Genomic DNA, 23779 nt, shown 5'->3' on the forward strand with positions numbered 1-23779 from the left:
ATTCACCCATCCCTACCCTGTGCTTACTTTATTGTTGTAGTTGTTATACTTTCATTCCTCATAGACAGCGAAGTACAAAGTACAAGAAGGCAGGTCTCTGCCACAAGGAGCTTACAGACTAAAACTGGCCACAGGAGGCAATCGAGGAAGGAACCGAAGACAAGGGGATAAAGAGGGGAAGAGAGGCTCACGTTATGTGTGAACATAGGAAGCTGCCTTATACTGAGTCAGGCTACAGGTCCATCTACCTCAGTATTGTCTATAGTGACTGGCAGCAAGTCCCCAGGATTTCAGGCAGAAGACTCTGCCAGCTCTACCTGGAGATGCCAGGGGTTGAACTTGGGGCCTTCTGCATGCAAGGCAGATGCTCTACCACTGAGCTATGCCTCTTCCCCTACCATTGAGCCACAGTGTGTGTATGTGTGTGTTTGAAAATCTGCTTCCTTTAGGAAGGAAATGCACTCCACACATGCCCAAGGGCACTGTGCCCTTGAGTTCTTTCTGAGGGGGGGAGGAAAGCTTTGAAACAGCTGTGTTCCACTATGGGAAAAGCTACTCTGCGTTTGCTCAGATTCATTCAGTCTTAAGTTCCATTATTCTTTAATGAAAGTTATACTGGCCCAACTTCATGGGGCCTGCTCTGTCCTGCTTCTTTCATGATCGTTGCAAGGTTACTTCTACGTGGCCAACTTTTCTGTTTTCCCCTATCCTGATCCTGGACCAGGAAAGAGGCAGCCAAAATGATCATGTAGCTGGAGCAACTCCCCTATGAGGAAAGATTACAACATTTGGGACTTTTGGGTTTCATCCTCCAGGATTTCTCAAACTCTGATAAATCTTGCAAACGTTTGCTTGGATTTTTCCACTCAGCACCTGCAGCAGTGCACATCATGATTCCTCTGTTATTGATCAGTGTGCCCTGGCTTCATCTGGGGTCAAGTCTCCAGACTCAGTCCAGGTTTTGTTTGGGAGCATTCCAGCCTGTAAATAAAGTCATACTGCTAACCACAAAAAAGGAGATATGAGAGGAGAAGGAATTTGATTCGCTGAGAACTGAGGAGTGTTGTTCACCATTTGCATGGAACCCTTCCTGTTCATGCTTTTCATGACTGATTTCCACCCAGTCTTGCTCATAAATGACCATCAACCAACTGGAAGTTATGGCCACTCACAGCTATCAGCCACCAGTGCAATTCAGTTGAGACCAGCCAGTTTTAGACTCAAAACAAGTATATTCTCACAACCATGGAAGATTACTTCTCTGCAGTCCACAAGATGGAGCATGCAGTGATGTTCCCTAGCCTTCTTAGAGGGGTCCCCTTAGAGGGACAGGGTGATGCATTTGAGGCTGACTCAGGTGTCAAAGATCTGTATGAATATTACACGCTGTTGAAATCCATTAAGCTAATGGCGGAATGTGGTCTGGTGCCTCTTGGTGACCAGACACCTCACATCGCCACCCGTCTGAAAGAACAGGAGGACAAATGGAAGGGCAACCTTGAAGGGCTTTTTTATTACCATGTGTCCAATTTGCACCATGCCCTCACCCAGCTGACGAGGAGAGCCAACGCTGTGACCTCCAAATACAATGAAATCATGGGGCAGATTAACCAGAGTGGTTTATGAAAAACACACACTGTGAACAACAAAGGTAAGGTTTTCTTGTTGCCCAAATGTATGTATTGCTTACTCAGAAGTAGGGATAGTTGGAGGAGAAATTTGATTCAGTTCACATTTAAAACCCAAACGATCCAATTCAGACTTTGCGAAACAATATGAGACCCGAAACACTGCCATCCTTTCAAATGTGCACTTAGCCAAATTCGGTGCTGTTCTCCAACCAGTGTTCACAAAAATGCACAGCCTAGGGGAAACATGCAGAAAAATGTATTTATTACTGAAAGTAGCATATAAAAATGCATCACATAAGGAGAATCACTTGCAATCACTTGTTTGTAAAAACAGCATACAAATATGTGTTTAGTAGGACTAAAATGCTGAAGAATTTCATGAGGATTTTTTTAGCAGGGGAAAATGCAAATTGCTACAGAAATGTGGAAAACTGAATTTAAGATTGGAAAAATGAAAAACTGAGAGGACCTAAATTGACAGATCCTTCCATTCTGTACTTAGAAGTATGTCCTATTGAATTCAGCAAAACTTACATGGATTGTGCCTTTGCATGTCCATGGAACATAGACAAAGGGCATATGGAGCAATCGTCTTGATTTATTTAGTTTATTTCCTTCGTAAGATCTCACCATAAACTTTCAAGGTGGTTTATAGCAAATGCAACACAGTCATACACATCATTTCACAAAACATCAGTGGCGGTTATACAATGTCACCATCAAGTGATTGTTATCCTATACTTTCCATGGTAATTTCCCATAATCTTTTTACTACGAAAAGTCCAAAATTTGTGTGTGTGTTGAAGAGGACTTGTTGTGCAAGAGTGCCATTTAGCCATGCTATTTATCACAGTGTGCCCGCTTTCTTTGCAGCAGTTTATGAAGGTGCACTCTCTTTTTAAATTTATTTTTATTGATTTATTATGAAGGTGCCCTTATATTGTGGTATCTGTCTGAACGTGTGAGAGATTGCAGCAAAGCTGCAGCAGTCTGAAAGAGCCTATATTCTACTCCATTTGAGGCTTGTAGATGCAAAAATGATTGAACGCCGAGTTAGTTCCAAGTGCATTCCCAAACATATGCATAAGGAAATTGTTCAACAGATATGGAAATAGCATTTGCTTTTGATTTGCTGCTTATTTATTTATTTATTAAATTTATATCTCACCCTTCCTCCCAGAAGGAGCCCAGGGCTCAAAACAAAAACACTAAAAACACTCTAAGACATCTTAAAAACAAAAGATCTTAAAACATATTAAAACAAAACATCTTTAAAAACATTAAAATGTCTTTAAAAACTTTTTTTTTAAAAGCTTTAAAAACATCTTAAAAAGTAATTCTAGCACAGACACAGACTGGGATAAACTCTCTACTTAAAAGACTTGTTGAAAGAGGAAGGTCTGAAAAGATAACAGAGATGGCACTTGTCTAATATTTAGGGGGAGGGAATTCCAAAGTGTTGCTACCACAACACTAAAAGTCTGCTTCCTTTGTTGTGTGGAACAGACCTCCTGATAAGATGGTACCTGCTGAGCACGGTGATCAACTGGGTATATAGGGGGTAAGACGGTCTTTCAGGTATCCTGGTCTCAAGCTGAATAGGGGTTTGTACACCAAAACCTTGAACGTGGCTCAGTAGCTAATTATAAAGAAGCTTAAATTATAGCCAGCATGGATTTTTCACATTTCACCATGTTAAATTGAAAATACCATGCCATTCTGGTGCTTTTCATAAGCTCATTTCAAAATAAAATCTTATAAAAGTTATAGTCCCAAACTCAGAAGCATTTGCTGAACAACCCTCTAAGTTTTCATGGTGAAACACTCAGAGAGAATCGAGGGTTCAAAATGTAAAACAAGAGAAAAAATATCCAGACCCCTGTTGGACTTTTTTCTGTCAGCGGTCTCATAATTTGTTGAAATTAATTAAAAATCAGCCATGTTCACAGAGTACCTGTAATCCTATTACTGACCTTGCCCAATGCTCTGACCTTCATCCTCTGCAATTTAAAAAATGCATGGCTTACTTTTAATTTAAGAAATTTAACATCAGAGTCAATTATAAGCGCAGGCATGCTCAGTAAGAACTAACTGTCAGTGTTCTAAAAGCCAGACTCACAGCTGCTGGGCTTGGCTAATCAGGGGGCCACACCCATGCCAGACATTGATTCCACTTTAGACAGTCATGGCTTCCCCCAAAGAATCCTGAGAAGTGTAGTTTGTGAAGGGTGTTGAGAGGAGACTCCTGTTCCCCTGATGGAGCTCCAGTGGTCAGAGTGGTTTAACAGTCAGCCACTCTGATTGAAGCTCTGTGAGGAGAATAGGGTGTCTCCTAGTACCTCTCAGCATCATTCACAAACTATACTTCCCAGGATTCTTTGGGGGAAGCCATGCCTGTCTACAGTGAAATAAAGGTCTGGTGTGAATGTGGCCAGGGACAGCTTTGATTTAAATTTGGGTGGGAGACTACATGTGCCTGCTGTATAACAAAAAGTTGGGGCAAACCCGGGAAAACAATGATATTGCTCACAATGTTTTCCTTTTGGAAAGGAAAGGGGCTTCCCCTCTGCCCAGTGCGCACCCACCCATTCTCCTCCCCTCCACCTCCCGCAGGTCAGTTTCACCTATCCTAAGCATGATTGTGCAAGACTAAATCCCATTGAACTCAACAAGCATGCAAATGATCAGACCTGCCTTTCCCCCCTCCCCCTCTCCTCTCCTTCCTCCTCTCTTCTTCCCCTCCCGTTCTCCTCCTTCCCCTCTTTCCCCTCTTCTCTCCCCTCCTCCCTTCTTCCTTCCCTCCCCCTCTTCCTTTTTCCTCCTTTGCCCAGTCCAGCCCTCATTCACTCCTTCCCCATGGTCAGTTTTACTTGTCTTAAGCATGATTGCATGGGAGTAAACTCCACTGAACTCAATAAGCATGCGAATGATCAAATCTGCCCTCCTTCTCCCCTCCGCTCTGGTCAGTTTTCACTTATGCTAAGCATGATTGCAGGGAAGTAAATCCCATTGTACTCAATAAGCATGCAAATGATCAATCCATGCTCAGCAAACTTGCACAGGATCCCATTTCTTACCTCCTGGATTAAACAGCATTTTACATCAAACTGCAGTTTCAGATTCAACTGTTAATGCACCCAAAATAGAAACAGAACACAACCTCCAGTTTGAAACACAAAAGGCTGTCTTCACCATCATATGACATTGACCAATAAAATGAAATTAATAAAAATAAATTTGACAGCGATTTCTAGGATGAATAATGAGAAAAATATAATATTCTAGGTTAGATTCTCTGTAGAAACAGTAGTAACACAGGTAAGAAGCAAAGTAAGAAGAACACCAACATACAAAAATGTAATTCTCCATCTTTGGAGATGGCAGGTGTTGTCACCACTCACCATATGCTCAGAGGCACATGTTACCAAATTGTTTCAAGCTACACAGGAAGTGGATTGGACTGTGAAAGACCAACACAAATTTTGTTTGCATTTTTACAAATGTGTAGGGCACTAGAATATCTCAGAGAGGAGGTCAGGTCTCCTGCTCCCCTGGTGCATTCACTATAGCTGCCCAATTTCCCTGATTTTTAAAGTTTGATAAAAAAAAATCTGTGGGCTATAGGTATGTTCTTAAACTGCAAGGGTTTGGGGGGTTTTTTTTGTTTTTTTGCCTAGCAGTGAATTATTTTGCCATTGCAGTGATACAATTTTCTTATCCTTCTTTCCAATTAAATCCACAGGGCCACGCCATCATTATCTTGTGGAGACCAAATGGGCACAGCGGACATCTTGATGTACATCTTTCTCCAGAGGACTTTCCTCTGCAACAACCCACGTGTTGTGATAGGTAGATGCTTGACTGTTTCAAGTACTGATGCTGCATAGCTAGAAAAGAGAGCTGTGTGTAAGCTTACATTATTATTCAGTAATTTTAATCTATAGTTTATATAAACTGCTGGTTTTGATTATTAAGCAGTCTATAAAATAAAACAAATTATTCATGTCTCTGATTCAATAGGATTCACAGAGTTTGTTTTTATATTTCAAATCAGCCCATATTCTAATCATTGCATTGTCTCTGCTTGCTAATAATTGCATCCCACTTTCAGAAAGAGTTATTTTATTGTCTTATGTATAAGAGAGAATTTTGAGCAGATGGGCTCACTGTCAATAAAATGCTATAAACAAGGTTTATTCTGAATATTGGCTCATTTTGTTTTATTAATGCATAGCCTCTCTGCTTTTGAAGTTAGGTTGATACCTGCTTTTTTAAAAAAAAACATCCACACATATTTGCTTGCCTACTCGTACAGAGGAAAAATATGTTGTACACTTTACTTTCTGTTAGTAATTATATGCTTGTTTTTGTTTGTTGGTGTTTGTATTTGCATTTTGGAGGGGTTTTTAGCCATTCCATTTAAAGAGGATGATGAGCATCTCAGATACATCAGTATTTGCTAAAGCAGAGGTTGGAAACCTGTGGCCCTCCACATGTTGTTGTACTACAACTCCCATAATTCCTGACTGTTGGCTGTCAATGTGCTGAACCGGTGCCTGGCTGCAACAATGGACTGGATGAGGGCTAATAAACTGAGGCTCAATCCAGAAAAGACTGAGATGCTGATAGTGGGCGGTTCTTCTGACCAGGTGGTGGATGTCCAACCTGTCCTGGATGGGGTTGCACTCCTTCTGAAGGAGCAGGTTTGTCACTTGAGGCTCAGGTAGCCTTGGTGGCACGGAGTGCCTTCTACTAACTTCGGTTGGTGGCCCAGCTACACCCCTATCTGGACAAGGATAACCTGGCTTCAGTTGTCCATGCTCTCGTAACCTCCAAGTTAGATTACTGCAATGCACTCTACGTGGGGCTGCCTTTGAAGACGGTTCGGAAACTGCAGCTTGTGCAAAATGCAGAAGTCAGATTGGTAACAGGGACCAGACGGTCTGAACATATAAAACCGATTCTGGCCCGCTTGCATTGGCTGCCTGTATGTTTCCGAGCTCGATTCAAGGTGCTGGTTTTAACCTATAAAGCCTTACATGGCTTGGGACCACAATACCTGATGGAACGCCTCTCCTGATATGAACCCACCCATACACTACGTTCAACATCCAAGGCCCTCCTCTGGGTGCCTACTCGGAGGGAAGGTCAGAGTCTGTCAACAAGGGAGAGGGCCTTCTCAGTGGTGGCCCCCAAATTATGGAATGATCTGTTAGCGGTAGCCTGTTCAGTACCAAGTAGGTTAGATAAGCCAGAACACACAGGAGCTTGATAAGAAGAACTTTATTCACGACACACAAATAAGTCCTTGTAACAGTTAGATACACTTACTCATGTAGGAACGCTTGCAACAACACCACATCGACTTTTACTCCTAAACCCCCACACACGCTGCTGTCTCTATCCCTGTTTTATAGGCCCTGGGTAATTAGAGTTAATCTCCTGCAGCTGTGTAGCAGATGCAACCTGAGCCTTCGCCTTGACTCTTTATTAACTCCTTGTTCCCCTGCATCCTTGGGGATCAAAACCAAACATAACATCACTGCATGTCTTCTACTGGTAACATGATCTTCCTGACGAGGTGCGCCTGCCACCAACACTTATCTTTTCGGTGCCAGGTCAAGACTTTCCTCTTCTCCCAGGCATTTTAGCTTGTGTTTTTAAATTGTTTTAAATTTTTAAATTGTGTTTTAAATTGGTTTTAAAATATGTGTTTTAGATTTGTATATTTGTTTTTAATGTTTTTAGTTACTGTAAACTGCCCAGAGAGCTTCGGCTATGGGGTGGTATATAAATACAATAAATAAATAAATAAATAAATAAACAATAGTTTCTACATACATCCACCCACCTTTCCATCCAGGTAACCAAGTGGCATCATCAGACTTCAAGAACACACTCCAGGCAGACAAAATCATTCAAGGAGGGTACAAAGTAAAGTTAGTGAGAGGTATGGCTTGGGGAGAGTACTGGAGGTTAGATAAGAAGGTCTGGAGGGCCATGTTTGTCTTCTGGAGCTAAGCTTCCCCACCCCAGCTATAAAGCAACAGTGAGAGAGGACTGTTATCTCCCTTATCCTACTTAGAGGCTTCTGGATGAAAGAAGGTGCTGACCAAGATAGTCTTTTGGTCTGGTCCAGCAGAGCTCTTCCATCTTCTTCTGTTCTCACGATGGGAGTGCTCCTGCAGGGAATGTCTGTGCTTAAAAAAACAGGGCTGGTAGCTAGGGTGAAACATCCGTGGGCAACTGCTAAAGCCCTAACCCTCTCACAACTCCTGTATTTTACGAAATGGGATTCATCACTGGACAGTCATTTTGTCTAGATCCTAGAATGGCACTTTTTATCTGTCTTTGAGGAGGAGGAGCAGGATGTCTCACACAAAGATCTCTTAAAAAATTTTATTAGCAGCAGCAAGAATGATGATTGCCGGAAGATGGAAGGAACCAGGTAATAATTTAAAATCAGAATGGTATCAATATCAATAGTTTTGTCTACCACATTCATGGAAAAACTGACACACAAAAATAAAAGACAGAAATAGTTCAGGAAAGACAGTGGACAAATTTCAAGCAATTTGGTTCAGCTTTATTGCATATGTGGCACAAAAAACATAACTGGCAACCACCCTCCACAAATGGACTTCTTTGGAAAGACTCTATAAGATAACCCTAAAGGAATAATAGAATTGTAGAATTGTAGAGTTGGACTAGGCCTATAGGGCAATCAAGTCCAACCCCCTGCTCAATGCAAGGATCCAAATGAAAGCTTACCTGACAAGTGGCTGTTCAGCTGCCTCTTGAATGCCTCCAGTGTTGGAGAGCCCACCGCCTCCCTAGGTCATTGGTTCCATTGTTGTACCACTCTAACAATAAAGAATTTTTTCGTGAAAAAAAAGAGAGAACCATTACTAAACAAGGACCATCAACAAAAAATTGACTTCTTTTGATACTACATTATGACTGATGCTCTTGTTGGTTGGTTGGTCATGTGCTATGTACTGTTTTATATTCTACTGATATTTGTTTACCAAAAATGAAATAAAACATTCTTGCAGGGAAAACAAAGATGCAAGAATCTTGCCAAGCACAAAATAAGTGATTGTGTGAGAGATGAGGGACCAGCTGAGACACTGAGAGAGAGAAGGACAGGCACCAAAGATGAGAGTAATGAATTTGACAATAGGTTGGTTGAGAGCATAACATTGTGCACAGGGTGGCCAGTTATGCATTCCTGAAATAATTCATTTATTTGCATATATTGATTTATTTGTATGGATGCACGTTTAGACATAATTCCTGCAATTTAAACAGAAATAAAACACATCTCTCAACCCCGGGGGTGGAGGGGTGGGAACAAGCCTTTGACCAGGTGATCTTGTGCCTGCCTGCTGTCCAGGTGCTAACTGTTGGCTACAGTGAAAGGAGTCTAGAAGCAGCAATGATTGGGTGCTGCAAAGTTGCTGAAATCTGGAAGCACTCTTAAACTGCTGGCCATCAGGCACGTGTTGTGGTAGGCAAGAAGGCCTCAGCTTTCATCCAAAGAACTTAAGCGCACAGAAAGGTTGCAAAACGCATCTCACAGGCAGAGAAACAAAATAGGATCAGTATTTTAAACAATCGCCAAAATCTCATGGATACAGAGGTAGATATAAAAAAAGCTCTGCTGGATCAGACCAAAGGCCCATCCAGTTCAGCATCCTGTTCTCACAGTGGCCAACCAGATGCCCATTATAGGAAGCCCGCAAGCAGGAACTGAGTGCAAACAGAACTCTCCTCTCCTGCGATTCCCAGCAACTGGTATTCAGAAGCATCCTGCCTCTGACAGTGGAGGTAGAATATAGCCATTGTGGCTAGTAGTCATTTATGGCCTTATCCTCCCATGAATTTGTCTTATCTTCTTTTAAAGCCATCCATGTTGGTGGCCATCACTACACCTTGTGGGAGCAGATCCCACAGTTTCACTGTGGATAAATAGGAACAGCTGGGGGATAGGTCAAGTTATGGGTGGGAAGAATGCAAGGAGAGAGAAATACAAGCAGTCAGTCTTAAGGGTGGGGCAGATGGGCTGCGATGTTTGCAGAGGTGGAAATAAACTTCTGTTTGACATAGGGGAGGAATGTGCTGCGTGACAAGGCTGTCAGCCTTATCAGCCTTGGTGGGTTGGTCCCTGCCTTGCCGGCCTCTAGAACCTAGATGGACTTAGGCAAACTCCTAGCTCAAAGGATCCAGACATTTGCCCCAGATGATCTCACCTGTGATGTGGCCAGAGCTGACAGCAAATGGAGATGTCCTAGCGTAGAATGGATTTGGAATATGGTGGTCCCCAGCTTTGTTTGCCAGGGCAGGGCTGATGCTTGCTCACCTTGCAAGATAAGAGGCCTTTCCACAGTGGGAAAGAAACGCCCTGGATTCCTCAGCTTTGTTGTAGTAGGGGAAAAAAATCACTGTCACGCCCTGTTCCAGAGCCAAGTGAAAGAATGTGCCACCACCATCAAAGGAGGCAAGCCCATGTTTACATTCACAGATTTAAAAACAACATGACTCTTATATACTTGTAAAAAGACACTTTTTTTTTTACACATCCAGGATTGTGAGCTCAGCTGTGGAAAAGGGCAGTAGCTCAGTGGGAGAACACAAACTGGGCATGCAGAAAGTCCGAAATTCAATCCCTGGCATCTCCAGAAAGGCCTGGGGGAAACTTCTCCCTGAATCCCTGGAAAGTAGCTGACAGTCAGTGTAGTCAACAGTACTGAGCATCTATAGTTAATGCTAATTAACCACAGTTTGGCAAGACAAAAGAATGAGCCTCCTTACCCAGGGAAGAGAAAGACTCGCAAAGGTCAATGCCCAGAATGACCCAAAAGATGCTGACAAAGTTTCAAAGTTTTCCAATTAGTTTTTAAATGACGAAAGAGTTTGAGACACAAATCTCAGGGCCCGCCCATACCTAACCGCAAAATCTGCATTTTCCATATTTGGTTGGTGGCCTTGAGATCCATACATGTCCCGTTTGTGGTCAGATTATTGTGAAAAACCGATTATCAAGCATCCATACATGTGGGCACTGGCTACTCCCCTAAGTCCACTCCTTTTCAGGGATTGGTCCATAACGGTCGTTTGCTTTTCGCACATAAGAACATAAGAAGAGCCTGCTGGATCAGGCCAGTGGCCCATCTAGTCCAGCATCCTGTTCTCACAGTGGCCAACCAGGTGCCTGGGGGAAGCCCGCAAGCAGGACCCGAGTGCAAGAACACTCTCCCCTCCTGAGGCTTCCGGCAACTGGTTTTCAGAAGCATGCTGCCTCTGACTAGGGTGGCAGAGCACAGCCATCATGGCTAGTAGCCATTGATAGCCACACTTTTTCGGAAGAGTGCAGAAACATATACAGTAGGGCCCTGCTTTTTGGCGGCCCGCTTTTCAGCGTTCCACTAATACAGCAGCTTTCAATTAGAGTAAGGCCCCACTCATATGACACTTGTTCTGCTTTTATGGCATTTTTCAGGCATCGGGCAACATTTTATTGACAGAGTTCTGCTTTTCGGCGGGTTTCGCTTTTCGGCGGAGGTCTGGAATGTAACCCGCCATATGAGTGGGGCCCTACTGTATCTTTTAAAAAAAAAATACTCACGTATGCGCAGGTTTGTGGATGTGCTATTGGGTGGGAAGGAGACAAGGGGCTCGGCATATGAAGGGGGAACGCCTGTTGCAGGAAAGTCCATAGCGTTGCATCTGAGCCCACGGACCTTAATGCAATTGATTATCAATTTAGGAAAACATATTGTTGGTATTTCTAATGCAGGTTAGTGAACGCGAAAATCTGTACTAGCTTGCAACATCATATGGAGGATGGTAAATTAATGAGGATACCAATCTATAACATTGCAGATTATACAGTTGTATGGATGGGCCCTCAGTCCACACATCCAGTGTGAGGACTTAATCTTTCAGCATGCAAATCCTTTTTGAAAAAGGCCACAATGCCTCTGTACAAAACATGATGTACTAAGCTCCTGTATTTCATGCACATGGCTATTGGTACTTAGTCACTAAGTGCCACCCAGCCAGGAGGATGTGTGTCATCACAACGCATCTGTGCAGAAGTTCTCAGAAGCTAATACTGTATCATGTAGAATCGGTGGTTCCAAAGTACATGACGTCCCCCCAGGAATCCTGTGAGAGGTAAATGCAGCTCCCAGGATTCTTTGGGGAAGTCATGTGCTTTAAATGTATGGGGTATACACAGCCCTTTACATGCCAGTTAGACTATATTGCTTCTTTATTGAACATTCATTCTAATCATTCACGGGAAGGTTATACGACGATGAGCATTCCTGATTTGCTCGCAGGGTGTTTATACATCTTCAAGTTATTTAGTAATTCTTTCCACACTTTCCTAATGCATTTCCCCTTCATTTTTCTGGTCCAGAAATGGTCACAACTGGTGCCGTGGGGGTTGATTCCCATTGATGGGGCGGAAGGCAGGGAGCCCAACAGCAAGAGGAGCCAGAGCCAACTAATTCTAATTTTGTCCCCATTATCCTCCCTGCTGAGCTCTGCAAGGGCAACAGTGAGACTGAGGAGAAGGAATCGGCCACCGCCCTGGACTGGATGCAGACTTAGGATGGTGGGACAGCACCCCATTAGCCCAAATGGACCCGCCTCCATTGAGCTGGTGTACCAGCTGAAGCTGGTAGAAGGCACTCCTGGCCACATAGATTACTTGGGCCTCCATAGTGACAAAGATGGATGAAGGAGTACCCCCAAGCTGCAAACTTGCTCCTTCAAAAGGAGTGCATCCAGTGATGGCTGTCCTATTAGGACAAGTAGGCACTGCCCCACCAAGCACAATCTGCCCTCAGCCAGCCCCCACCTACCTACCTCATTACTTACCCCCAGTCTAGGGGGTGGCATTGCCTGTTAGCCTTGTTCTTCTCAGTCTCAAGATTGCTCTTGTAGAGCTCAGCAGGGAGGAGGATAGGGACAAAACCAGAATGAGTTGGCTCTGCCTTTCATTGGCTCTGTTTGCTTTAGCTCCACCTACTGCTGGGCTCTCTGGTTTCCGCCCTACCAGTTCCAAGCCTCCACTGTATGTGCATCCCTGTCCAGAACAGGCAATTGACCTGCGTCCTGCACATGGGACTCGTCCACCCACAAGGCCTCCATCTTTTCAGGATTCAAGCTCAGTTCATTGGCCCTCTTCCAGTACACTCTTGCAACCAAGCCCCGGTCTAGGGCCTGCACAGCTGCTCCTGACTCAGACGTAATGAAGAAACAGAGTTGAGTATCATCGGTGTACTGATAACACTTTGCTCCAAAACTCCATCTTTCCAAATCACAAAGTCTGGGGTTTTTTTCCAAGTGAATTTGTTGTGCTGGACAGACACAGAGCCCTTTAATCCACTTGAGTTGTGCAAACTAGGGAGGGGTGAGAATTTTGATTCAGTTCACATTTCAAGCTGAATTTATCAAATTCGCACTGTACAAAACAATTTGAGAAACGAAACACAGCCATCCTTCGAAATTTGCACTTACTCGGATTTTGCAATGCAGATCGCCAAGCAAGCAATGTTTATAAAAATGCATACGTTAGAGGAAAGTGTACATAAAAATGAATATAGCAGTGAAAATAACATGCAAAAATACATTATATGGCTGCCCATTAGTTAACGGGTCAAGTTCAAGATTCTGGTTTTAGGTACCTAGTTGATAATGGTGCTTTGCAAGTGAGGGCCTCCTGCAGATACCATCTTATTGGGAGGTCCATTCCGCACAACATAGGAAACTTTTAGTGTGGCAGAACCCACCCTTTGGAATTCCCTCCCCTTAAATATTAGACAGGTGCCATCTCTGTTATCTTTTTGGCGCCTACTGAAGACCTTCCTCTTTCAACAAGTCTTTTAAGCTGAGACCTTATCGCAGTGTGCGTCTGTGTAGGAATTGCTTTTTAATATGTTTTTAAAGCTTTTTTTAAAATTTAAAATTTAAAAACATGTTTTTAAAGATGTTTTGTTTTAATACATTTTAAAGTCTGTTTTTATGATGTTTTAGAGTGTTTTTAGTGTGCCGCCCTGGGCTCCTACTGGGAGGAAGAGCAGGATATAAATTTAATAAATAATAATAATAATAAGAAGAAGAAGAAGAAGAAGAGAGCCAGTGTGGTATAGTGGTTAAGGTGTGGGAGACCAGGGTTCAAATCCCCACACAGCCATGACGCGCACTGGGTGACCTTGGGCCAGTCACTGCCTCTCAGCCTCATGAAAACCCTATTCATAGGGTAGCCATAAGTCGGAATCGACTTGAAGGCAGTACATTTACATTTTTAATTATTATTATTGTTGTTGTTATTAGTAATAGTAATAATAATAATATGACAAGAAATGGCTTGCAGAAATGTGTACATTAGTCACAGCTCCCTATAAGTATGTGTTTATTAGGAGAAATTCACACTAAAATGCTGGAAAAATTTTACAGGATTTTTTTTTTTAATTGCAGCTTGCTGCAGAAATGTGGAGAACTGAATTTAAGGATGGAAAAATGAGAAACGGAGCGAACCAAATCTTTCCATCCTTCATGCAAACACGAAGTTCCCGATATGCACTTGAATGCCTTCTGGGAAACACTTTGGAGCCATCTGACACCTGAGCACAAAACTCCACATAAGGGAGATCCCTGTTGAAACTGACGCTCTCAGATGCCTTCTTCCAGGGCCAAAAGATCAGCCAGGCTCTGAGTAAGCATACTGTGCCTTTAAAGGCGGAGGACAGGGCAGGCGCTCTGGATAAGCCGAGAAAGCCGGGTGTAACCGGTTCCGTGAATGACAGTCACAAGAAGCGAGTGCTTTGGGCTATGCTCACTTAGGCAGAGTTGGGATAGTTGAAGACAGTGGGAGGGTCTGAATTTGCTTGTCTAGGTGTTAGCCACGACTTCTTAAAAGCGTGTGCCCGAGGGAGGAGGAAGGAGAGAGACAATGCTGGATTGCCACCTTGGTTCTCACCACTCTGTGTCTCCCCACCCTAAAAAAAGTTTGTTGCCAGAGGGGAGGCCAGACTACAAACAAAAACAAAACAATTTCTGTCTGCAGGCTTACTCTGTTGCACCTGTAAGTCGGCCTGTGAGGAAGGATCTCCGTGGAGCAGAACTGTGGCTGCAGACTGGCAGGCAGGTAGATGTGCTGGAGTCACGACTTGGCAGCTGTGAAGGAAAAGCCCCCTAGGAGAGAAAGAGAGAAAATTCAGCACATGCACACGCACCCCCCTGCCACCCAGGGACCCTTTCTGGCTCGCTAGTTACCTTTCTGTGGATCTGAAGCAGCCAGGGTGGAGGGTGTGGGAAAAGATGAGCATTTCATCCGAACCAAAATCCCTTAGGAAACAAATTGTGATCAATCTGCAAACGGTAAGTAAGAGAAGGGCCCTGCCTGGAACAGTTTGCTGGGGAGGGACTGTATAGCTCAGGGCTACAGCACATGCTTTGCATGCAGAAGGTCACAGGCTCAATCCCTGGCACCTCCAGTTAACAAAAAAAGGCCAGCTAGCAGGTGGTGCAAAAAGATCCTCCATGGTGCAGAGTGGTAGGTGGCGCAACCGAAAGCTCTGCTCACAGCCGGAGTTCGATCCAACGAAAGGAGGAAGTCGAATCTCCGGTAAAAGGGGTGGAGGTCCACTCAGCCTTCCATCCATCCATGGTCGGTAAAATTAGTACCCGGCATATGCTGGGGGGTAAAGAAAGGCCGGGGATGGAACTGGCAATCCCACCCCATGTATACGGTCTGCCTAGTAAACGTCGCAAGACGTCACCCTAAGAGTCAGAAACAACTCGCACTACAAGTGCGGGGACACCTTTACCTTTACCTTTAGCAGGTGATGAGAAATTTCTCTTGCGCACATCCCAGCTGCACTGTACATTTAAAGCAGCATTATACCACTTGAACAAAGTCATGGCTTTCCCCAAGAAATCCTGGGAACTGTAGTTTGTGAAGGGTGCTGAGAGTTGTTCAGAGACCCCTTTTCCCCTTACAGAGTTACAATTCCCAGAATTTCCTGGAAAGAGGGATTGATTGTTAAACCACTTTGGGAACTGGAGGAGGAAAATTTACCTTAGTTTATAGAGAACATTCACCCATCTCACCAGTGCGGAGAAGAATGAACGGGTGACCTGCGTACCTGTCTGAGTCTCTGCTGGAATTGCTTTTTTAGATGTTTGTAAAGCTTTTTTGTTTAAGATGTTTTTGAAGGTGTTTTGCTTCAATATTTTTTGGAGATGTTTTGTTTTAACATGTTTTAAAGTCTCTTGTTTTTAAGATGTTTTAGAGTGTTTAGAGTGTTTTAGTTCGCCACCCTGGGTTCCTTCTGGGAGGAAGGGCAGGATAAAAATTGAATAAATAAATAATAAATTCTGGCTCAGTCTGTTGTCCAGGTGCTAACTGTTGATGGGTAAATTCAAGGTGCCTCTTACTTTCCTTACTTAGGATTCTTTGGCTTTTAAATCTGAACAGCCCTTCAAAGAGGGGTTTCCTTCAAACAGAGGACTATCCTCTTTAAAGTAGGACACAAGGCCACCCTAGCCCAAATTAGCCAGCTTGTTTTGTCTTAGGACAGGACTGTTCCTGCTCCCTCTATGCTCAAGGCTGAGATGTCTCATGTATGGGGGGAGTGGGGGATGGGGGAGATATGTGATTGTTTGTACTTTGAGGCATACCAACACAATTCATTTTCACACTTCTCAAAACAATACACTAACAGAAGAACAGCCAGCTTTCAAAACCTGCACTTCTCCAAATTTTGCAAAGCAGTTCTCCAGCAAAGTAACATGTACAAAAATGCATATGCATATACTATGGTAATATATGCATATATATGCATAGTGAAAATAACATACAAAATTATTATTTATTATTTATTTATTACATTTATATCCCACCCTTCCTCCCAGAAGGAGCCCAGGGCGGCAAACAAAAACACTAAAAGCACTCTAAAACATCCTAAAAACAAAATACTCAACAAAAGCATATGAAAATAAAACATCTTTTAAAAACAACTTTAAAAGCATCTTAAAAAGCAATTCCAACACAGATGCAGACTGGGATAAGGTCTCTACTTAAAAGGCTTGTTGAAAGAGGAAGGTCTTCAGTAGGAGCCAAAAAGATAACAGAGACGGCGCCTGTCTAAAATTTAAGGGGAGGGAATTCCAAAGATTAGGAGCCACAAAAGGTCCGCTTCCTATGTTGTGCAGAACAGACCTCCTGATAAGGTGGTATCTGCAGGAGGCCCTCACCTGCACAGCATAGTGATCGACTGGGTATATAAGAGATAAGACGATATTTCAGGTATCCTGGTCCCAAGCTGTGTAGGGGTTTGTACACCAAAACCAGAACCTTGAACTTAGCCTGGTAGCTAATGGGCACGTAGTGCAATTCTTTCAGCACCGGGATGACATGTTGGCAATACCCTGCCCCAGTGAGCAGTCACCACATTTGGCACCGGCTGCAACTTCCGGACCATCCTCAAGGGCAGCCCCACATAGAATGCATTGCAGCAATCCAGAGAGACCTCGGGGTTGTAGTGGACAGCACGATGAAAATGTCGACCCAGTGTGCGGCAGCTGTGAAAAAGGCAAATTCCATGCTAGCGATAATTAGGAAAGGTATTGAAAATAAAACAGCCGATATCATAATGCCATTGTATAAATCTATGGTGCGGCCGCATTTGGAATACTGCGTACAGTTCTGGTCGCCTCATCTCAAAAAGGATATTATAGAGTTGGAAAAGGTTCAGAAGAGGGCAACCAGAATGATCAAGGGGATGGAGCGACTCCCTTATGAGGAAAGGTTGCAGCATTTGGGGCTTTTTAGTTTAGAGAAAAGGCGGGTCAGAGGAGACATGATAGAAGTGTATAAAATTATGCATGGCATTGAGAAAGTGGATAAAGAAAAGTTCTTCTCCCTCTCTCATAATACTAGAACTCGTGGACATTCAAAGAAGCTGAATGTTGGAAGATTCAGGACAGACAAAAGGAAGTACTTCTTTACTCAGTGCATAGTTAAACTATGGAATTTGCTCCCACAAGATGCAGTCATGGCCACCAGCTTGGACGGCTTTAAAAGAAGATTAGACAAATTCATGGAGGACAGGGCTATCAATGGCTACTAGCCATGATGGCTGTGCTCTGCCACCCTAGTCAGAGGCAGCATGCTTCTGAAAACCAGTTGCCGGAAGCCTCAGGAGGGGAGAGTGTTCTTGCACTCGGGTCCTGCTTGCGGGCTTCCCCCAGGCACCTGGTTGGCCACTGTGAGAACAGGATGCTGGACTAGATGGGCCACTGGCCTGATCCAGCAGGCTCTTCTTATGTTCTTATGTTCTTATGTTAGAGGTCAGGCTATCCTGGTTCAGAAACTGCCACAACTGTCTATTAAACACCATTGCATTAAAAATGTATATTAGGAGAAATTCACACTAAAACACTGATGAAGTTTCATGAAGACTTAAAAAAACACCCTCAAACTGATGTGGAAACGTGGAGACTTGAACTTAAGACTGGGAAATGAGAAACCCAAATGGACAGATTCACCCATCCTTATGTATTAAATTCCTTTTCGTTCTTTGTTTCCAGCAGTCTCAAATCGTAGAATTAAATGTTGGCGGGGAGATATTCACAACCACCATAAGCACCTTGAAGAAGCATCCTGGTTCCAAGCTGGCCGAGATGTTTGCTGGTGGGCAGACTAAGCCCCAGATGGACTCAGAGGGGAGATACTTCATAGACCGGCCTGGGACTTATTTCAAGTATATCTTGGAATACCTGCGCAGCAACCAGGTGCCCATGCAGTGTGTCCAGAACGTGTACAAGGAAGCTCTCTTTTATGACATTGAGCCTTTAGTCAAACAGCTGGAGGACTCCCCGCAGATCTTTGGCGAGTTGGTGGCCAGGAAACAGTTCCTTGCCCGGGTGCCCAGCTACAATGAGAACATTGAGCTGATGATCCGCATTGCCAGGGCAGAAGCAGTGGCTTCCCGCCAATCCAGCGTCATGGTCTGTGTGGTGAAGACAGAGGAGGATGTTGTCAAGTGCCACGATGCCCTCAATGGTTTGGACACCTACAAGAAATCAGTGGTCAAGTTTGGTCCCTGGAAGGCCTCGCCGGGCATTTCTGATTTGCTAGACTGCATTAAAATGGATGTAGAGGCCAAAGGTTACAAAATCTCTTTCCAGTCCTATGTGCCAGAAAGGGGCTTCCGTTTCAAATCCAGTGACTACTTGTACAAATTTATGTTCACTTGGTGGTAGCTGAATCCAACGGGAAGGGCTGTAGCTCAGTGGTGGATCATCTGCCTTGCATGTCAAAGGTTCCAGGATCAATCCCTGGCACCTCTAGGTGGCATTGGAATGATTCCTGCCTGAAATCTGGAGAGCTGCCACTAGTCCGTGTAGACAAAGACCGAGCTAGATGAATCGATGGTCTTATTCAGTATAAGGGAGCTTCCTGTATTCTTATGTTCAATGATTTGATTTGTTAAAATAAGTAGATTTTGATTGTTTATAAAATTGCCTTTCCAGCTCTGCCCCAGTTCTACTGGAAAAACCTGATATCTTTGCTCCAGTAGAGGGTCTGGCTGTCAGTCAATTGGGCAAAGGAGAAATCCCCACTCCAAGTCAGATTGGCTTTGCTTTGTGTCTCACTCTGTTTCCTCTTTTAAGTTCCATTTGGATTGGACACTTGTAATGGGAATCATTATACAGCAGTTCACGGGGCAGATTTCCAGTGGTCTGGATTTATGATGTGCAGCCGTCCAAAGGTTTTCTTGGGGGTAGGTGGGTGGCTGCAGATCTGATCAACTCCCAGCTCCTTATTCTTTATTGTATTGCAAAGGTGAAGCATAAGTCCAGCATGTTTGGGATTGCATATAGTGCATAAACGGACGTTTGAATTGCGCATTGGCATATAGCACCTAACATAGGGGATAGCCCTCAAATTGGTCTACTATTATTGTTTTTGGATGGATGGAAATGGCCTTCAAGTTGATCCTGACATATGGTGACCCTATGAATAGGGTTTTCATGGTAAGCGGTATTCAGAGGTGGTTTACCATTGCCTTCTTCTGAGGCTGAGTACTGGGCCAAGGTCACCCAGTGAGCTTCATGGCTGTGTGGGGATTTGAACCCTGGTCTCCCAGGTCCCAGTCCAACACCTTAACCACTACACCACACTGGCTCTTGATTATTGTTATTAGGGACAGTCTAAAAATTATTTTGGGAATGCAGAGCTGTACAGACCCCAGTTTCTTATACTAGCAACATCTGCACCTCTGGATTAAATAAGGCGGTAAAGCTGCAATCATATATAAACTGGATAGGAAAGGCATGCATACTTCTGACTAAATATGCTTTGTTGTTATATGCCTTCAAGTCGATTACGACTTATGAATTTTGGATATATTAATAGGGTTTTCATGGTAAGAGGTATTCAGAGGTGCTTTACCATTGCCTTCCTCTAAACCTATGGCACCTGGTATTCCCAGGCGGTCTCCCATCCATACACTAACCAGAGCTGACCCTTCTTAGCTTCCGAGAACAGACGAGATCAATCATGTTCAGGGTAGTATGGCCATAGGCAAATATGCTTAGGAGCGGTTTTTTAAGAACCAGATTAGGAACTGGAAACCAGTTTCAGTCTTGTGGTTTCTCCCATGGCTGCCCCGTGTCCAAATGAGTCATATGAGTAAGTCCTTAGCTAGTGGTCATCAGTTAGTGACGTAGACAGCATGGCTTTTGATTGCCCTGGACTCAGCCACCAGCCACCACTTTCACCAGCAACTCCAAGTCCTACTCTTCCATAAACTAATACCTATTTTCTCTCTCCACCCAAATGATTTTATGTACTTCTGTCTTACGCCCTTCATTTCCCTCTTTTCAAAGATGGCCAAGATCTGCATTTGATATCTGAGGAGCAATCCAGACTCTCCCTAATGGACTGTTCACACGTTCTTGGTCTGTTTGTACCAGTCTTGGTCACCCACAGCCTCCAATAAGAACATACTGAGAGCCTTGCTGGATCACACCGAAGGCTCATCTAGCCTGGCATCCTGGGCCCCTTCCAGAAAACCTGCTTATTGAGCATTCATCCTGATTTGTTTGCGCAGAATGTGCAAGGGGGTTAGATGACGTCAGCAATTTGTTGATCATTTATTCCAATTTGTTTGCAGGGAGGTTGGACGACACTGCATCAAGCAAATATTATCCCACGCTTTCCACTGCATTTCCCTGTCAATTTCCTTATCACAAAAAGTCAAATTATGGGGGAGGGTGGGTAGCAGGTTTGTTGTGCAAGAGCTGAAAATCCACTTTAAGGATGCAACCTTAATTTGCCAGTATGTGACTGAATCTCATTGGAAAATAGCGACTGTCTGGAAGTGCCCTTGTTCTCAGTGTGGTTAACCAGATACCTTTTCTCACTTATCTTTGTGGTACAAGGAAATTTCGTCCCTCACCCACCACCAGCACTTCTGCTGAATTAGCTCTTGTCATGAGTAGTCTTAATATTTCTTTTCAAGGCTGTTGGTTTAGCATCCTTGTTCTTTAGGGATATTTGAACAAATTGCACGCCCTGGATTAGCTTATGTTTACTTTTATACTGAAGTGCTGTCTTCCACCAGAGCATGCCATGTGTCTTATGCTTAAGTGGCATGTCTTTTCTTCTTCCAGTGATATTTTTTCCCTGACTTTGCTGCGCTATACAGATTTTGCAGCTGTAGGAACAGAACTACAGTAGAATCTAAGGGCTCGTTCACACGGCGACTTACTGTGAGATTGGTGCTACTTGCATCCCCATTGAATTTTATGGTTCACATGACGTTGCAAGCAATCAGCAGCTATCACACAGTTTTCCCATATCAACCCAATCCAATTCTAATGCAAAAAGGAAAAACCGTCTCAGCTTTGCTGCGCTCCTCTGTGTAGGTGCTTTGCCTCGATGTTTTTTTAGTGGGCAGGCTCTCTTAAGCCCCATTGCTAGCTTCATCTCTGTCTGGCGCCTGCAAAAGCTACCTTTCACTCACTCCCCCCTGTATTCAGTTTCACACAGTTTGGTGTCAATTGCACTCTCCCTTTGGCTTCAGCAGGGAGAGGTGTGCAATTGATAAGAAACAATGAAACTGACAAAAAAAACTCCCCTTCTCCATTAGCAATATCGGTACTCGGAGGAAGTAAGCATGTAAAATTACGAGCAGGGCCACAAGGAAACAGCGATACTAAACCTCTCCAGAGGAATGCCTACTTGGGTGAAAGGAAAACAGCAGATTTGAAGGTAGGAAGTGTGAACCTTGCAAAATCTATTGCGATGGCAAAACTGTGTCTTTACTGTGAAGTTCAGTTCCCATGTGAATGAGCCCTAACACATAAGGGCAGAGGTAGGGCAGATGAGCAGGTAAAGAGAAATTCGATTCAGTTTGCATTTATAGGTGAACTTACCAAATTCACACTTTTGAAAACAATATGAGAACCAAAACCCAGCCACAGAGCGACAATCCTCATAGTGATTTAACACTCAGTCCCTCTCCCCAGAGAACTCTGGCACTGTGGCTCTGTGAGGAGACTAGGGCTTGCCTAACAACTCTCACCGCTCTTAACAAACTACCATTCCCAGCATTCCTTTGGGGGAAGCCATGTTGGTTTAAAGTAAGACAATACTGCTTTAAATGTATAGTGCAGATGGGGCCTATGCAAAATAATAAATGGACACAAATATTGACTTTTCAACTTCCCTGGATACTCTGTAACTGACCTTAAGGTGACCATCCTTGAACAAAGGAACTTCATAGAGAGACTGCAACATGAAACCACGGAATTTCAATACATCAAGAGTTTGAATTCTCTTGTGAATTGAATCAGCACAATAGATTTATATCACACTACCTGTGTTCATTAGTTACCAATGCTAGGATGTCTGTGTTATCATCCCAACTGAGATTTGTCTGGAATATTAAACAGTATCTAAATGCTTATAAATGTTTTTTTTGTTGAATGACCACTATTAAATTAATAATTATAACTGTTTATACTTTTCTGTGTTGCAGTTCCTTCCAGTCTCATTGTTTACAATTCCCACATCCTCAACCATGCATGTGTGCTCCTGCAACTCAGGACAACACCTCATGCATGGGATGAAGACAAATTATAGTAAGCTCATGCGCTAATATAGTTTTTAGCCACAAGACTCTTTTAATTTTGTTTGCTGCGAGATGAACACGGCTACACCCTGGAAATCATTTCAATGCTAAAACTGTACGCAGTATTTTGCCCCCCCCCCGGGCATCTCTTCTGAAATAGGCTGCCTTGCATGAGCTTTAGGGGAAGGACCATGGCTCAGTGGTGGAGTGTCTGCTTTGCATCCAGAAGGTTTCGGGTTTGCTCCCCACCATCTCCAGGCAGGGCTAGATAAGATCTCCAACCTGAAACCTTGGAGAGCCAGTTGACAACACTGAGCTAGATAAACAAAAGGTCTGACTCAGTATAAGACAGCTTTCTATGTTCCTTTCTAATGAGCATGTGGCGTTTATATGCCAGGGGTACTTGGCCCAGAGAGATGCTGCATTGGTGTACTAATATTACACACATAGGGTTGTATGTATCTAAGGCTTCTGTTCCACTCGTGCAACAGCCTTTCACATGCACAAGAAAATTTTCCCATCCTCTCCAGCCCCGTCTCAAAATCTGTCTCAGAAGGTTGGGGGACCTTCTGGAGCAGATTCTGGAGGCATGCGGGAAGAGGAGAGAAAGGGGAAGTCCTGCCGCATGAGTAAAATGCCCCTTGCGCAGCGCTGGATACAACCCATAGCTATGTTTAGATGTGGGTCCTGCTAACTATACCAGGTCTGTTCGCGATCACCTGGGATCACATTCAAATTGGGCCCACGTTTGAGCCATTCTACAAGTTATACAGAATTATAGGGCAGAGTGAGAGGACGGAGTTTATGGTCTGTATGGTCTGTATCACTGTAGATGGGGGGGGCATTCATTTTTCAGTGCTTCGCAACATTTTTTAAAAAAACCTCTCTGCATTCACATCAGGGAGAAGGCTATGCTAAATCTTCTTCTGTCATACTCAACTAGTTTTCTGCATGCATGGTTCTTTTTGTAAGAAGCGCTAAAAATTA

The 23779-nt window shown here is 43.7% G+C and overlaps 1 protein-coding gene and 1 long non-coding RNA gene across 3 annotated transcripts; one reads left to right on the forward strand and one right to left on the reverse strand.

Annotated features, from left to right (window-relative positions):
- Nucleotides 1-1524: 1524 nt before the first annotated feature.
- On the reverse strand, nt 1525-15201 carry LOC133385611 (uncharacterized). The gene is made up of 5 exons (XR_009762920.1): nt 14922-15201; nt 14719-14840; nt 11260-11374; nt 8403-8494; nt 1525-1864 (listed from the first exon to the last, which is right to left on the reverse strand). It is a non-coding gene; the product is annotated as an uncharacterized LOC133385611 (long non-coding RNA).
- On the forward strand, nt 14418-22679 carry KCTD14 (potassium channel tetramerization domain containing 14). Of its 2 annotated transcripts, none has more exons than XM_061628997.1 (2): nt 14418-15026; nt 18240-22679. In XM_061628997.1, exons 1-2 carry the CDS (start codon nt 14967-14969, stop codon nt 18912-18914), a joined length of 735 nt encoding a protein of 244 aa, XP_061484981.1. In that variant the 5' UTR covers nt 14418-14966; the 3' UTR covers nt 18915-22679. The 2 variants fall into 2 exon arrangements, with proteins under 2 accessions (XP_061484981.1, XP_061484982.1); XM_061628998.1 differs by having other exon boundaries at nt 18243-22679.
- Nucleotides 22680-23779: the final 1100 nt, after the last annotated feature.

The sequence above is a fragment of the Rhineura floridana genome, chromosome 5 (assembly GCF_030035675.1).
Source record: "Rhineura floridana isolate rRhiFlo1 chromosome 5, rRhiFlo1.hap2, whole genome shotgun sequence".
Classification (NCBI taxonomy): domain Eukaryota; kingdom Metazoa; phylum Chordata; class Lepidosauria; order Squamata; family Rhineuridae; genus Rhineura; species Rhineura floridana.

What these genes read in the sequence shown, in the direction of transcription:
- KCTD14 (XM_061628997.1), top strand. Translation starts at nt 14,967, where the DNA reads ATGAGCATTTCATCCGAACCAAAATCCCTTAGGAAACAAATTGTGATC. An exon ending in TTGTGATCAATCTGCAAACG is followed by an intron (nt 15,027 to 18,239) that starts GTAAGTAAGAGA and finishes CTTTGTTTCCAG; the next exon opens with CAGTCTCAAATCGTAGAATT.